Source organism: Anser anser (assembly GCF_964211835.1).
Source record: "Anser anser genome assembly, chromosome: 15".
NCBI lineage: Eukaryota > Metazoa > Chordata > Aves > Anseriformes > Anatidae > Anser > Anser anser.
The window spans coordinates 11,244,200-11,259,089 of record NC_139736.1 but is presented as its reverse complement, the minus strand read 5'-3'; the positions used below and the strand labels follow the sequence as shown (position 1 = coordinate 11,259,089).

The 14,890-nt window shown below is 52.1% G+C and overlaps 2 protein-coding genes across 2 annotated transcripts; both read right to left on the bottom strand.

The window, feature by feature from the left end:
* Positions 1–8,383: 8,383 nt before the first annotated feature.
* On the bottom strand, positions 8,384–9,232 carry LOC310882287 (hemoglobin subunit alpha-A). Its single transcript, XM_083800816.1, has 3 exons — positions 9,072–9,232; positions 8,718–8,922; positions 8,384–8,609 (listed from the first exon to the last, which is right to left on the bottom strand). Exons 1-3 carry the CDS (start codon positions 9,164–9,166, stop codon positions 8,481–8,483), a joined length of 429 nt encoding a protein of 142 aa, XP_083656942.1. The 5' UTR covers positions 9,167–9,232; the 3' UTR covers positions 8,384–8,480.
* A 2,184-nt stretch (positions 9,233–11,416) lies between these two features.
* On the bottom strand, positions 11,417–12,433 carry LOC310882288 (hemoglobin subunit alpha-D). The gene is made up of 3 exons (XM_083800817.1): positions 12,252–12,433; positions 11,895–12,099; positions 11,417–11,592 (listed from the first exon to the last, which is right to left on the bottom strand). Exons 1-3 carry the CDS (start codon positions 12,341–12,343, stop codon positions 11,464–11,466), a joined length of 426 nt encoding a protein of 141 aa, XP_083656943.1. The 5' UTR covers positions 12,344–12,433; the 3' UTR covers positions 11,417–11,463.
* Between the last annotated feature and the right edge of the window lie 2,457 nt (positions 12,434–14,890).

The following is a 14,890-nucleotide window of genomic DNA, read 5'->3' as shown; positions in this document are numbered from 1 at the left end:
GAAAATTCCTTGTTTAATGAACTAGCAGAAATTCTTTATCTTCCTTGTGTACCATTAAAACTCCTGGAAATCCCATGTGTGGGCTACATCTGAAATTTGCTTGTTCGTGTGGTTAAGGGTTTGTTTGAGGGTTCTCTGGAATTCGTGATGATTTTTGCCACATTTTTCCCAGGCAGAAAATCCAGCTGTAGTGATACGTGTTTCTTTTGTGGTGCCCACAAAAATCTCAGTGTTTGGAAACCCCCAGGTGAGCTTCTGTCTTCACTGAAATCTAAGGGAGCATGGTCCTATCAGGACCAGAGGTTCTGTCTAACTTCGACATTTGACTCTGAATAAAGTGCAGGTGCCTGTGCCAACAGGCCAGCCTGTGTAATGGCTAGGGCTAACAGCAACTGCTTACCGCTCTTTGGTCCACGAGTCCTTGAGCTGAGCCCCTCCTCAGGAAGTCATAGGAGGAACAACCCACTCTTGATCATGTCTTTCTTACAAGGTTTCAAACAGGCCTGGGGAGAAATGGTGACTATGTACTGAAACATCCCCATCTGAAGCTATGATCTGGAAAAATAACTAATGGTGACTTGTCCAAATTCCATGGAGCATGAATTTTAATAAATACACTTCTACTGTTAAAAAAGGCACTCAGCTGCTCAACCGTTGAAGAAGGTATAAAAGCTTCCTGACCAAGCAGCTGCACATTTTGTTGTATTGCTTTCCATAAATCCATAGCTGGGATCCTCCTGGCCATACACAAAGGTCTCTAGAGAGCACAGAGCTGGCACGGTCTGCTCCCATATCTGTTTGTCTGATTCTGGTACAAGGAAAGCAAAAAAAAAAAAAAAAAAAAAAAAAAAAAAAGTAGATCAGGGTGGAAAATGCTATGTTCTAACCGGGCCCTGCACCTGGGACAGGGCAACCCTGGCTATACGTACTGACCGGGCAATGAGACGCTGCAGAGCAGCTCCGCAGAGAGCGATCTGGGGGTTTTGCTTGATAGCAAGCTGAATATGAGCCAGCAGTGTGCCCTGGCAGCCAGGAGGGCCAACAGTATCCTGGGGTGCATCAAGCACAGCACAGCTAGTTGGTCGAGGGAAGTGATTGTCTTGCTCTACTCTGCACTGGTGCGGCCTCACCTTGAGTACTGTGTGCAGTTCTGGGCACTGCAGTACAAAAAGGACATGAAACTGTTGGAGAGTGTCCAGAGGAGGGAGTAGAGAGGAAGACGTATGAGGAGCGGCTGAGGTCACTTGGACTGTTCAGCCTGGAAAAGAGGAGGCTGAGGGGAGACCTCATCATGGTCTACAGCTTCCTCACGAGGGGGAACGGAGGGGCAGGTGCCGATCTATTCTCTTTTATGACCAGCGATAGGACCTGAGGGAATCGTCTCAAGCTGTGACAGGAGAGGTTCAGGCGGGATATCAGGAAGAGGCTCTTTACTGAGAGGGTGGTCGCACACTGGAACAGGCTCCCCAGGGAAGTGGTCACTGCACCAAGCCTGTTGGAGTTTCAGAAGCGTTTGGACTGTGCACTTAGTCACATGGTCTGAATTTTTGGGTAGACCTGTGTGGTGCCAGGAGTTGGACTCGATGATCCTTATGGGTCCCTTCCAACTCGGGATATTCTATGATTCTATGATTCTAACCATCTCCAGTTAAAGCTTGGAATTGTCTACCTTGCAGCTGGTTGCCTAATTGAATTCACTGTGGCAGGGGATCTGGAAAGGAAGAGTACTGAGTCCCATGAGCATGGATCAAAACTCTGCTGTGAGTTGTATGCTCTAACTTCAGATGGAATATTAGACATTTCTCCATCATTGCAAGAGACGGGTGAGAGGCTTTCTGTTGTAGTCCATGGAGTAACATGATCCAGCAATGCTTTGAGTGGCTTGAGTCTTTTCCCATCCATCAACTTCATCACAGGATCTCCTTTCTTGCCATGCCTCAGGAGCCCCATATGTGGCAGGCCAGGCACCAGCTGGCTCCTTGGCATGGCTGTGCTCTTCTGTACAGTCCCTCAAGGCAGCCCAGCAAAGGGAAGGGTAAGAAGCAGAGAATCAGCAGCAAAATAAATACAAGTCTCTAATTATCAGTCCCAACTTTGCTATGTGCAGCTTCCAATGGTATTCCAGAATGAAAAAATAAGAAGTCAATTGTTTCAGTGTAAGGTGACACAGATACAGAACTATGATCTAAACCAGCAAACACTGAACTTGAACTGACTATTACAGCTCAGGAAAAATATCCTGGAGTCTTCACTGATGGTTCAACAAAATTGTAGACTTGGTGTGCAGAAGCAGTCCAAGAAGCCAGCAAAATATGGTGATGTCATCAGGAAGGGCTCCGAAGACAATAGAGAGGACATCATTTGCCTGCTAAAAGCTTGGTGCACTCACATCTATGCAGTTCTGGCCTCTGGACGCAGTGGACATAGAGTCCTGAAGAGGTCAACTGAGATGGTCATGGGTGTAGGGTAGCTGCAATACGAGTAGGGCTGGGGAAGGCTGGGATTTTTCAGCCTGGAGGAGAGGGCACAGAAACTTTACAAGATCACAAGGTGAATGTGGACCTGGTGCTCATTGGGTTCTGCAATACTAGAACTAGAGACCATCGATGAGTCTAGTAGATTGGTTTAAAATGGATGAAAGGGACTTCATATGAGGCAGGGAGGGAGAATACACTTCTGGAAGCTGCTGCCACAGGAGGTTGTAGAAACAAATGGGATCAGCAGGTTTATAAAGGGATTAGCAAATTCACGAACAACAGGTCAATAAACAGATGCCGAAGGCAACATGCAGGAATGTACACTCTGAAATCATAATTACTGCTGCTGCGGATGTTGGAAGAACAAAACCAAAAAAGGCTAGGCTCGTGTGATCTCCCTAAATGCCATGTCCTGTTGCTGAAAACAACACTGGGTGAGATGAACCAATGATCTGATCCAGCAGAGCATTTCTTATATTCTCAGTTTCATAATCCTTAGGCACATTCAGATCTTCACAGGTGGTTGGAGCATGGCAGGAAGACAGGCAATTAGCAGGAAAGAAATTCTTGCATTTCCATTCCAAGTTGAAAATCTGATCAATGTCCAGTGGATAACATCCAGCAGGCCCAACATGAAAATGCTGTAATGTCACTGAAAAAGGTTGCTAGAGGTACAGTCTACTCACAGTGGAAATCTGGCTAGATCTAGTTGTCAAAAAAGACATGGTTAGCCACAAGAAGAAAGTGGGAAAACAGTGCGAAGGAGTTGTGGTAAGTTTCTGCTGTTTGGTTGATGAACGACTCCAATACTGCAGTGACAGCCCCGGGAAGGAATCTGTGGTCAACATCAAGTTACCACAGGCCTGCTCCTTCTCCTCTCAGATATAAAATCCAAGACCTGGAATCTGCCATGAATATCTCCAACGGCAAGGGATTCATCATGTTTAATGCCTTTTTGGTCATGGGAAACTCACAGAATGAGACCTCACAGGAGGGGGATCAGCAAACAGTTTTTCTAAGATGTTGCTTGTAATGTTAAACTTTTTACGATGTCAAAGAAGAGCAGACAATGTTTTAAGTTCTGATAATGCTTGTTTTTATCAGCCCCTTTCTCTCTGGAAGGACCTATATAGCTGTGCAGTTGCTGGTGCTTCGTATGGCTGCTCCACTGGGAGCAGTCTCTGCTTTTAGGAAAGGAAGGAGAGAAAGTATTTTAAGTCCTTCATCAAAACCGACATTACAGAGAAGGTTGACTCTGTCTTCTTTGACTACTTTATTTTTCCCACTGAATCAACAGCTTCCTTATGAGGCTTTAAAGAAGAAAACTCCAGCAAGCTCAGCAGCCTGATGTCTGAGATCCAGCAAGGAAACCTCTCATGAAAGGGGTCTTGAGAGCTGGAAACAATTACAGAAAACAGAGATGCAAGGGCACAAATTGAACCTGTACCAGTGCAGAGGAAGGGCAGGAGGAAAACAGCCTGGATAAACCAGTGCTCTCAGTTGCCAGAAGGAACCACTGACTGGAGATGAGGCAAACTCATTAACAACACGTATTAGGAAAGAGCTGCTAGCCTGTAGGGACATGATCAAAGGACCAAGACACAAAAGAATATATAGCTCACAAGAGTCTTAAAGGCCAAAAATAAAACATCCCATGAGGAAGGTGTTGATTCAGCAGAGACAGGAAAAGTAGTCATAGAAGAGAGAAAATAGAATCAGTCTTCACAAAAATGTCATTTTTGATGAAGGACTTACAACTGGCAAAAGAGCAGTTGGAGAAGGTGGGCAGATGCTGAAAAGAGTGCATTAAAGTATATTTCAGTGATTCCAGTGTTTTTAGACTGTTTGCCTGAAAAAAAAAATAAAATCTCTTTTACCTCAGTAGCTGATTGAAGCCATCACACCCCATCAGAAGCTTTGAGAAACCATGGAGAGTGATGGGGTTGCTGAAGCAAGACAACAGGCTCTATTATCATTAGCAGGGTAAAGGAGGAAACTAGGGAACTATAAACCAGACGACTTCAATTCACAAAACAAACAAACAAACAACAACGACAAAAAACAGTGGGACATTTAATCGAAGAAAGGGATGAGTAATAACCATTGCTATTGCCAAGAATGAATCATTTCAGATGAGTCTGTTTTCCTTCTGTGACAGATTCCAGTCCTTGGTTCAACATCATTAGTCACTGTTCCTTCATCAATAACTTATGTGTTGTAATGGAGAATACACTTACTAAAATCTCAGATGTGCCTGAGCTGGAAGGGTTGTGAGCACCCCAAAGCACTGGGTTAAAATTCAAAATTATCTAGACTTATCAGAGAGACCAATTCAGTATGGGAAGTCTGACATTTAGGAAAGAAAAGTTGTCCAAACACAAGGCAAACAAACTGCCTAAGCAGCAATTTTTTGGCAAAGGACCTACAGGTTGCACTAATTGCAAGTTACGCTGTTGGCATATTGAATGCCAATATCGGATGTAAACACAGAAGAACCAGTTGTAAACACATGTTTTCCCTTATCTCTCGAGCAAGAGGATCTCTCAGCTGGTATCCTAAGATCAGCTTTCAAAAAGAAAAGAATTCTGAATCTTCCCATTGCTCCTCTGCTAAATGGGGAAGTACGTTTTGAATGGGAAAGTCTTGGTAAACTCCTCTAGGAAGCTTGCCTTCTTCCAGAAGTGTGTAGTTCCATGTCCTTTTCCAGGAAGCACTCTCCAGGGCCATGAGTTTTTATCAGATGCTAAGAAGAGAAATATACGAGCTACCTGGATAAAGCTGTTTGCAGTCCCTTGAGAGGCTGGCAAAACTGTCGCGATCAGGTAAGCCATAGCTGTCAAGCTCATTTCCTGGTGTTGTTTTAGTAAAAATGAGCTCTCAGATGCCACTTGCCTTGGTGACAGCCACATAACAAAACACTTTGTTGTTCCTACAATCAAGTTGAAAAATGTGATGCCCAACGCAGTTGCTCCCAACCAGTTGACCGATGCTCTGAGCAGCGGCAGCCCCCGCCCAGCTGCCCCAGTGCCATGGCTGAGCATGGCACCCCAAGGTCTGGCATGTCCCTGACGCCAGCAGGGCTCAGCTGTCTTGGCTGTGTCCCCCCGTCTCCTCGGGCACCCCTAGCCTCCTCACTGGCTGGGCAGCATCAGGAGCAGAGAAGGCCTTGGCTCTGTGTGAGCCCTGCTCAGCAACAGCTGGAACACCGGGGTGTGGCCCATGTTTTTTACCTGCCTGCATCCAAAACACAGCACCATATAAGCTACCATGAAGAAAATTAACTCTATCCCAACTAATCCTTCTCCTGATAAATGTTCTTTGTGGAACATTCTGAACATGAGCCAGCAGCGTGCCCAGGTGGCCAAGAAGGCCAACGGCATCCTGGCTTGTATCAGGAATAGTGCAGCCAGCAGGACCAGGGAGGTGATCGTCCCCCTGTACTCAGCTCTGGTGAGGCCACACCTCGAATACTGTCTTCAGCTTTGGGCCCCTCACTACAAGAAGGACATCGAGGCCCTGGAGTGTGTCCAGAGCAGGGCTACGAAGCTGGTGAAGGGCCTGGAACACAAGTCCTAGGAGGAGCGGCTGAGGGAGCTGGGGGTGTTTGGTCTGGAGAAGAGAAGGCTCAGGGGAGACCTTATTGCTCTCTGCAACTACCTGAAAGGGAGGTGTGGGGAGCTGGGGGTCGGCCTCTTCTCACAGGTAACTAGTGAAAGGACTAGAGGGAACTGCCTCAAGTTGTGCGGGGGGAGGTTCAGGTTGGAAATGAGGAGACATTTCTGCTCAGAAAGAGCAGTCAGGCATTGCGACGGGTTGCCCAGGGAGGTGGGGGAGTCACCGTCCTTGGGGGTGTTCAAGAAAAGGTTGGACGTGGTGCTTAGGGGCATGGTTTAGTGGGTGACATTGGTGGTAGGGGGATGGTTGGACCAGATGATCTTGGAGGTCTTTTCCAACCTTAATGATTCTGTGATTCCATGTTTCTGGTGCAAAACAGTATTTCAGGATAATTCCTAAGGAAGGCAGTCTTCTGGAAACCCCCTGAGAACATGGACAAACTTACGTAAGGAGGCCTACACACTTTTGGACAGCCTGGCAAGTGCTGGAGGCTCCAGCTCAGGCTGCAGCCAGGAGCAAGGCTGCACTGGCTGGCTAGCTCTGATAAAGGGACCACGGCTTGAGGCCCCCATCTTGTGGCAGTGGGGATGAGCGACGGCGACAAAACATCTGGCTGTTTGGAGCACAGCGCTTCTGTGGCCAGGCAGAGACAGGGCACTGCCTGCTGGGACAGGCTGCCTCCTCTGAAACTTGCCCTGCTGTGTCCTTCCTAAGGACACAACGAGGTGTGAGAGCTATAGGAAGTGAAAGCCTGGCAGAGGCAGTGGGGACAGCAGCCAAATCGTGACCCACACACATATTATTCCCCTGCATTGCTCCTTACACTTCACTCTTCATGCACACACAGGCCCTTATGCATGTGCATAAATACGCTTTTTTTGCTCTGTGTATGCTGCCCCTTGCTTGCTTCCTAAGCATGTGTGCACATACAGTGCCTGCCAAGCCTGGAGGACGTCCATTTCCTTTCTCACAGCCTCACCCATGTGTTGCCTCTTGCACACGCATTGGGTTTGCCATGCTCAGGACTGCAAGGATCCCCTGCAACAGAGTTTGGAGCAGCCCAGCAGCTTTGTCTTCTCAGCACAGGGTGGTGATGCCTGAGGCTGCTGCTTTGCAAGAGTAACTGACAGTCACTGGAGGCTGCAGGGGGCTGGGGCAAGTGTCCATCCTTCCACCCAGACCCACCGGTGTGGCACACAGGCCAGGGAGCAAGGGGGCCTGTGACAACTTCAAGTTGGCTCCGTGCCGTGGCTTTGCTGTGCTGGCCGCCCCAGGGCTTTCTTGAACCTTCATCCCTGCACCAAGCACTTCGGAGCCCTGGCAGGGATGGGACACAGTTACTCAGCACCTGGCAGGTTTTAGGTCCGTTTCCCCCCCCCGCCCCCCCCGACTATCTGCTGCCCTGGTCTCTTACCACACCCACAGGCTGGAAGAGAGCCCATGCGACTCTGTTATCAGCCACTTGCAGCCCCCCACCTGCCACGGCCACCCCACAGCCTCACTGCTGGCCACGATAAGGGCTGGGGACTACACAGAGCCCCCAGTGCTGCTTCACAGCCTGCTCTCCTTTTCCTGCCCCGACGTTATACTGCTGAGGTTCCATCCCAAAGAGCAGGATCTGGGGCTGAGCCCCAGGCGTTTGAGGGCTCCCCTCGGAGTCACTCACGCCTGCTGTCCCCTCAGTGTGTCCCCAGCACCCCGACCAAGCAGCACGCTAGCACTGCATTATTAAATGAGAACAGAGAAGTCCTACAAGCATTGTACAGCCAGTTGTGGGGCTGCGTGGAAAGCTGTCCCTGCACAGGGTGTCCTCACTATGCCATCACACAGCTGGCTGCAGGTGCCAGGAACTGCCTGTCCTCCAGTCTCCTGCAAGCGCTTCCAGGATGAGGTAATCCCTTCCCATGCAACTTTGTCCTCATTGTGGTGAGGGGTGCACAGGACTCTCCACCCCAACTCGAAGGATCCCGGCGTGACTACGGTGCTCTGGTGGGAAGGTCAGGACAGGCCAGGGCTGCAGGGAGCTCCCAAGGACCAGATTCTGGCCACTTGCTGGCCTTTCCTCTCCACTAGTGCCTAGAAATGCTCTGCTCATGCCTGCAGCTGGCGGAGCACTGTCTGCCTCCTAGGCACCACCACCCAACCACCTTCTCCTCTCCAAGCAGTGAAGAAGACAGAACCCATTTCCTGTGCGTGCCCACCTGGTTCAGGGGATCTCCAGTTCAGGTGCACAGAGCCGCTCCCTCCCTCTCCCTCCCCATGGAGGAACAACCAGAGCAGGACACCAGGGCTGGAGCACAAATGCAACAGATTTTATTTCAGATCATTTGGCTGCTCGCTGTTGGAAGGCTGGCAAGAGGGTGGGTCCAGCTCTAGCCACGGTGCCGTTTAACGGTACTTGGCAGTCAGCACGGTACCCACAGCGCACAGGAACTTGTCCAGGGAAGCGTGGACCTCTGGGGTCAGGGCAGAGGGGTGGTGGATGGCAACCACCACCAGGAAGCAGTGGCCCAGGAACTGAAAGGCAAAAGGAGATGGTGAGCGAGTGGGGGAGGTAAAGGGGTGGCCAGATGGCCCAGGAGGGGTGCGGAAGAGGAGCTAAGGGGGAAGTCACTAGAGTCTCACTTTGAAGTTGACAGGGTCCACACGGAGCTTTTGGGCGTGGAGGTCACTGAGCTTGGAGAGAGCACCCGCGATGTCATCGATGTGGTTGACAGCCTCGACTAGGGCAGCCGCCACCTTCTTGCCATGCGCCTTGATCTGAGCAGAGCCGTGCTGCAGGTCAAAGTGGGGGAAGTAGGTCTTGGTCTGGGGGTAGGCGGTGAACATCCTGTGGAGCAGAGCGAGTCAGGGCCAGCGGGATCAACAGATGGGGGGACAAACCGGGTGGGGTAGGACACGGACAGTCATGGTGGGGGAGAGCAGGGGGTTGGAGAGGAGAGGATCAGGGACAGACGGAGGACGGGGACAGACACCTACCTCTCCAGGGTCTCAGCGCCATACTCTTCAGCATGGCCACCGATTTTGGAGAAGACACCCTTGACGTTGGTCTTGTCAGCCGCAGACAGCACCATGGTTGCAGCTCCGCGTTGGCAGCCCCCAGCACGGGTGCCCCCACTGGCGCCGCCGGCCTTATATCTCCGTGCCGGGCCGGGCGCCGCCCGCCCCCGCCCGCCCCCGCCCGCCCCGCCGCGGCTGGACCTCGGCCAGGCGGGGCCGCCGCCCTGCCCCGCCTGCGGCACCAGCACCGCCGGGGGGGGCCGACCCCGGCATGAGCTGGGGTTGGGGTTAGGGTTAGGGGGGTCTGACCCCGGCACGAGATGGGTTTAGGTTTAGGGTTTGGGGGGGCTGACCCCGGCATGAACTGGGATTGGGGTTAGGGTTAGGGTTAGGGTTAGGGTTAGGGTTAGGGTTGGTTAGGGTTACGGTTAGGGTTAGGGTTAGGGTTGGGGGAGTCTCATGGGGTTAGCGTTAGGGGTGTCTGACCCCAGCATGAGATGGGATTAAGGTTAGCGTTTGGGGGGGGCTAACCCCGGCATGAACTGGGATTCGGGTTGGGGTTAGATTTAGGGTTGGAGGAGTCTGATAGGGTTAGGGTTAAGAGGGTCTGACCACAGCACAAGATGGGATTGGGGTTACAGTTTGGGGGGGTCTGACCCCAGCATGAGCTGGGATTGCGGTTAGGGTTCAGGGGGACTGACCCCGGCACAATCTGGGGTTATTGTTGGGTTTGGTGGGTTCCAACCCTGGCAGGAGCTGGGTTTGGGGTTAGTGTTAGGGTTAGGGTCTGTGCTGGCACAGGTTTAGTTTAGGGTACGTGCTGACACAATTGGAGAATTCCCTGGCTCCTGGGAACGGGGTACACACAGCAGATCCAGGGGGTCAGCACCAGGCACAGATGCAAGCACCAGCCTGCAGCAGCAGGAGCCGACAGCTGGGGAAGGAAAGAAGGCATGCAGGGCCACAGCGGCCCATGATGAGTCCTGTGCACCCTGAATGATGAAGGCGAGGAGGGCAAGGAAGACGAGGAGGGTGAGGAAGATGAGGACAGCTGGCAAGGTGAGGGCAGCAGTGCTTCCAGTAGGTTCGAGAGCAGGCGGGTGGAGGACAGTTCACACCCGTGTTTCCTCCGTGGCCAGCGGTTCTTATCATTTGTGTTTGGGGGAGATTAGCTTGACCTGGCACCATGTCAGAGCATGGGAGGAGGGGGGAGCAGAGCCCAGGGAAAGAGTGGCAGGGCAGAGTGTTTTCATCCTGTGCACACATCAGTGGGGCAAACTGCAAAAGCGGATGAGCCCTTCAAACTGAAGGCACAGGAATATTTGGGACTAAATGAACATGGAGACAGATACATGTAGATAATGCTTCAGAGCATGGAGGAATAGCACTGTGTGTTCATGAGTGCCCTCACAAAAGCAGGAGCCAGCATGGCACAAGGACTCCTCAGAGCCGTTTCTGTGCATGCAGGGTCCCAGTATGCCCAGTGGCCTGCACTCAGCCACTGCTTTCCTGATGCACCTTCTTTCATCCCTCACAAACTCTTGTTACCTCCCTCTGGTGACACAATGCAGAATAAACCCTGGGCTAGTTTAATATCTTATAACCCATCACCTCCCTCAGATCTAAAGCCAATGATTTTGTTTTGGTTTGGTTTGGTTTTGATTCAGGCTCCAAGAATGTGAAACCAGTGGCATTGGAGTACAGCTCCGCAGAAACCAGCTCGCACCCTCCCCAGATGCCATGGGAGGAGCAGACACCCAGGGCAGGGGAGGGGGACACTTCCCAGGCACTTGCTAGGGATTTGTGGCTCAGGGGCTTGAGACCAAGAGCAGTGTTTGTACTTCATGGTTCACAGTGGATTTTTTGTCACTCCGTGAACTTGTCTGATTGCCTGTGGAGCTCATGCAGGCACTTAGCTCCCACAGCATCCCAAATCAAATCCTAAACAGTCATGGTGACAGAGCCAGGAAGGGTTAATCCTTCCCCATGGAAAATCCTTCAAGGAGATCCAGGAACCATGGTTGGCTTCACATACCCTTACCCCACACCCAAGGTTTGCAGGCACAGGCAGGTGACAGGCTGAGCTCTGTCCCCAAGGTCCTGCTACCAGCTTCAGGACTGTGTTTAACTGGGCAGGCCCCAAGCTGGAATGGGAGAGTGAGCAGGGCCCTGGAGAGTAGCCATGGACCCCAGGGCCAGTGCCTCCTCCCCACTACCACAGCCAGCCCCGCCAGCAGATCTCTCCATTCTGAGGGATGTGGGGAAGCAACCCAGCCCACCCTGGGGCCCCCGATGCCCAGTCCCAGCACACACGGACACAGTGCTTTGGCAATGGTGTCTTTATTGAAGATGCAAGGGTGCAGGCAGTGGCTCATCTGTACTTTTCAGCCAGCACGGCAGCCACGGCCGACAAGAACTTGTCAAAGGCAGCATGCATCTCGGGGGTGTAGTCTTTGCCCAGGTGCACGGCCAGCACCACCTGGAAGCACTGCGACAGCAGCTGCAAGGCAAACCAGGGCTTAGTACCCCTGCCCTGGACGGATGGCCCTGAGTCCAGCCCACCCTGGCCCCAGCCCCTGCCCAGCTCCCATTCCAGACACAATCCCAGCCTCTGGCCCACATCCCAGATGCAATCCCAGCCCCTGCTCTCTGCCTGCTGGTCCCCAGGACCATGGTACCCAGGACCGCAGGACCCTGGCCCTCAGTCCCCAGCAGTGCCAGATCCCAGGAACCTCAGACCCCAGGACCCCCAGACCCTATACCCCCAGACCCTCAGACCCAAGGACCCTAGCCCCCGCTTGCCTTGAAGTTGGCGGGGTCAACACGCAGGTTGTAGGCATGCAGATTGCTGAGCTCAGACAGGGCCTGGCTGATGTTGTCCAGGCTCTTCACAGCATTGCCCAGGGCAGCCGCCACTTTCTTGCCGTGGCTACGGACCTGTTCAGAGCCGGGATGCAGGTCGAAGTGGGGGAAGTAGGTCTTGGTCTGGGGGTAGGTGACGAACATCCTGCCGGAGCAAGGCCAGTCAGTTTTGCTGCCCTGCTGCTCTGCCCGGCTCAGCCCGCACCCCATGGCGCTCTGGGTCCCAGCCCACACCCACTGCAGGGCTCCTGCTCCCTGCTGCCCACCCCATGAGGGCCCCCTGGGCCCAGCCCACACCTCTGCAGAGCTTCATTTCCGAATTCGTCCTGGTGGCCAGCCACCTTCTCCCACAACTGCGCGATGATCTTCTTGTCGTCGGCGGTCAGCATGGCGGCAGCTGGCGAGGCAGGCTGGCAACTGACGGGTTTCTGTGGTGGAGACACCCGCGGGGCCGACCTCTTATAGCACCCTGCGCTCCCGCCCTGGCCTTATCTTATCAGCGTGGAGGGGTGGAGGGGCTGAGGCCTCGCAGTGCCGGGACCAGGGAGAGGCTGCAGCAGTTCCTTGGGGGGCCCCAGCTTCCCTGGAGGGGGCCCGTCCCCAAGGGGGGCCCAGATGGGGCACCACTGCTCTGCTCTGCCCTGCTCTGTCCTTCCAGCTGGGCTGGCCCCCGCAGGTGGCCTTGCCGCAGCAGGCAGAAGGGATCTGAGGCAGCCCCTCACCAGGCCTGGGGCTGGGGAGAGCACCCAGCAGGGCTGCGCCTTACAGTCAACAGCAGCCATCAGCACATCCCATGGGTGCCACAGGCCAGCCACAGCCTTGGTCTTTCTTGCCAGTGCTCCTGTCCAGATATGCCATTCTCCCCTCGCCAAGCCCTGCTTGGCTCTTTGTCACTTGAGTCAGGGTGGGTCCCACACCTGCCCCTGGCCCTCCTGTCCTCCAGCCTCTGGCACATGCAGCCCACTCTGAGCAAAGATCGCTCGGGCCACCTCCCCTCCCCGTGCTGCCTTTGCTTTCTGCACGCTCCCAATGCCTCTGAGCTAGAGCCATGGACAACCTTTGGGGCAAGTCCTTGCAGGTAATGCCATGGACCTGCTGTGGGAAAGGCATCTCTCCATCAGCCCAGAGAAATCTGGGTGGGGGAAGAACCTCTTTCATTGGCACATTGTCTTTCCAAAGTCATGGAACCATAGAATCATAGAATCACAAAGGCTGGAAAAGATCTCCAAGATCACCTGGTCCAACCATCACCCTACCACCACTATCACCTACTAAACCATGTCCCTAACCACCATGTCCAACCTTTCCTTAAACACCCCCAGGAACAGTGACTCTACCACCTCCCTGGGCAACCCGTTCCAATGCCTGACTACACTTTCTGAGAAGAAATTCTCCAAAATTCTCCAACCTGAACTTCCCCTGGTGCAACTTGAGGCCATTCCCTCTAGTCCTATCACTGTAGGTCCATACCTGCATGATTGTCAGGCCTGCACTTGTTGCCTCATTCCCACCCCGGTATGTGCTCCTGCCTCTCCATAAATGCTAGGACACTCCATAGGGCCTGTGGTGGTTGAGGACTGTCTTATCTTTCATTTATCTCTGTGTGAAGTCATTGATACAAGTGTGGGTTTAGGGATATACCAGGTGTTGACCTACCAGATCCCCCTGACTTGAGGACGTTCAGGCTGGATATCAGGAAGAGGTTCTTCACTGAGAGGGTTGTCGTGAACTGGAAGAGGCTCCCCACAGACATAGTCACGGCACCGAGTCTGTCGGAGTTTAAGAAGCATTTGGACTGTGCTCTTAGTTACATGGTCTGATTTTTTGGGTAGACCTGTGTGTTGCCAGGAGTTGGACTCGATGATCCTTATGGGTCCCTTCCAACCTGGGATATTCTATGATTCTATGATTCTACCATGTAAGTTGTTGATTTAAACCTCTGAGCTACCCAAAACCCCACCAGTATAGTATGCTTTAAAAACTTACTGGTCACAGAAAATGCTGTGGTAGACTTCAACAGGTTTAGAGCAATTTGATGGTTTCAGACCTTCTGCATCTTCTCTCTCACACTTACCCAAATACAGAGCCTAAATTTTGTAAATTAGATGAACACTACAGCTCACTGCACCAATTCAGGCTTGCTGATCAGAGTTTGCTTAAGACTTTGCACCCATCTTTTCACGTCAAAACTCCTCTGAGACACACATGGACAGTGAATGTAACTTGATAAATATCTCACTGAAAGAGCAGGGATATAGCTCAGCAAAAGAAACAGGGGTCACTCAGTCCTTAGACACAGATCCTTTCTAAGATGCACTATACGTTCAGTTTGTTCCACATGTGTGGGAAGCTTATTTAGTCTTTGGCATGCCCATAGCATATGGCTTACTTAGGTAGAGAATACACCAACAAATGAAGGGGCTTTTGATTTTCAAACCGCTCTAAAAATTCCTGTATTTTCATGAAGAAGTGATGCATCACTGTAAGTCTTGGGAAGACTTTGGAAGAGGAAGCAAGGACGTAAACAAAACAGCTCTCACATCTTTTAACATCTGGGAGCTGGGAAGGAGTCAGTGGGAGTCAGGAGGGCCTTGGCTAGTGAGGCGTGAGTAGGTATGTATGGAAGATTCATGCCTCCCCCCAGGCTGACTGTTGATACAGGTCAGCAATACAGGTGACCCGTATTCTTCCGTCACCTTTTTCCAGACAAACACTCATAATTTCTGGTCCCGCAGATGTCATCAACACTCCAGTGTTGATGTGTTCACTCCAGTGGCCACTAGTTTTCCCAAATTTCAAATGCATGCAAAATTCCCAGTATAAAAACAGGAAACATCAAGCTGACAGGATGGTCCCTTTACCAAACAGATGTGACTAGCAGGTGTGATAGCCCAAGGTGTTCAAGAAACACCAGATACCTTGACCAGACCCTGTGA

Bases quoted from the DNA above. Each gene is read 5' to 3' on its own strand.
- LOC310882287 (XM_083800816.1), bottom strand. From the start codon at position 9,166: ATGGTGCTGTCTGCGGCTGACAAGACCAACGTCAAGGGTGTCTTCTCC. The intron at 8,923-9,071 runs GTAGGTGTCTGT...TCTGCTCCACAG, and splicing joins GGCGCTGAGACCCTGGAGAG to GATGTTCACCGCCTACCCCC. The intron at 8,610-8,717 runs GTGAGACTCTAG...TTTGCCTTTCAG, and splicing joins TGGACCCTGTCAACTTCAAA to TTCCTGGGCCACTGCTTCCT.
- LOC310882288 (XM_083800817.1), bottom strand. From the start codon at position 12,343: ATGCTGACCGCCGACGACAAGAAGATCATCGCGCAGTTGTGGGAGAAG. The intron at 12,100-12,251 runs GTGTGGGCTGGG...TTGCTCCGGCAG, and splicing joins GGAAATGAAGCTCTGCAGAG to GATGTTCGTCACCTACCCCC. The intron at 11,593-11,894 runs GCAAGCGGGGGC...TTTGCCTTGCAG, and splicing joins TTGACCCCGCCAACTTCAAG to CTGCTGTCGCAGTGCTTCCA.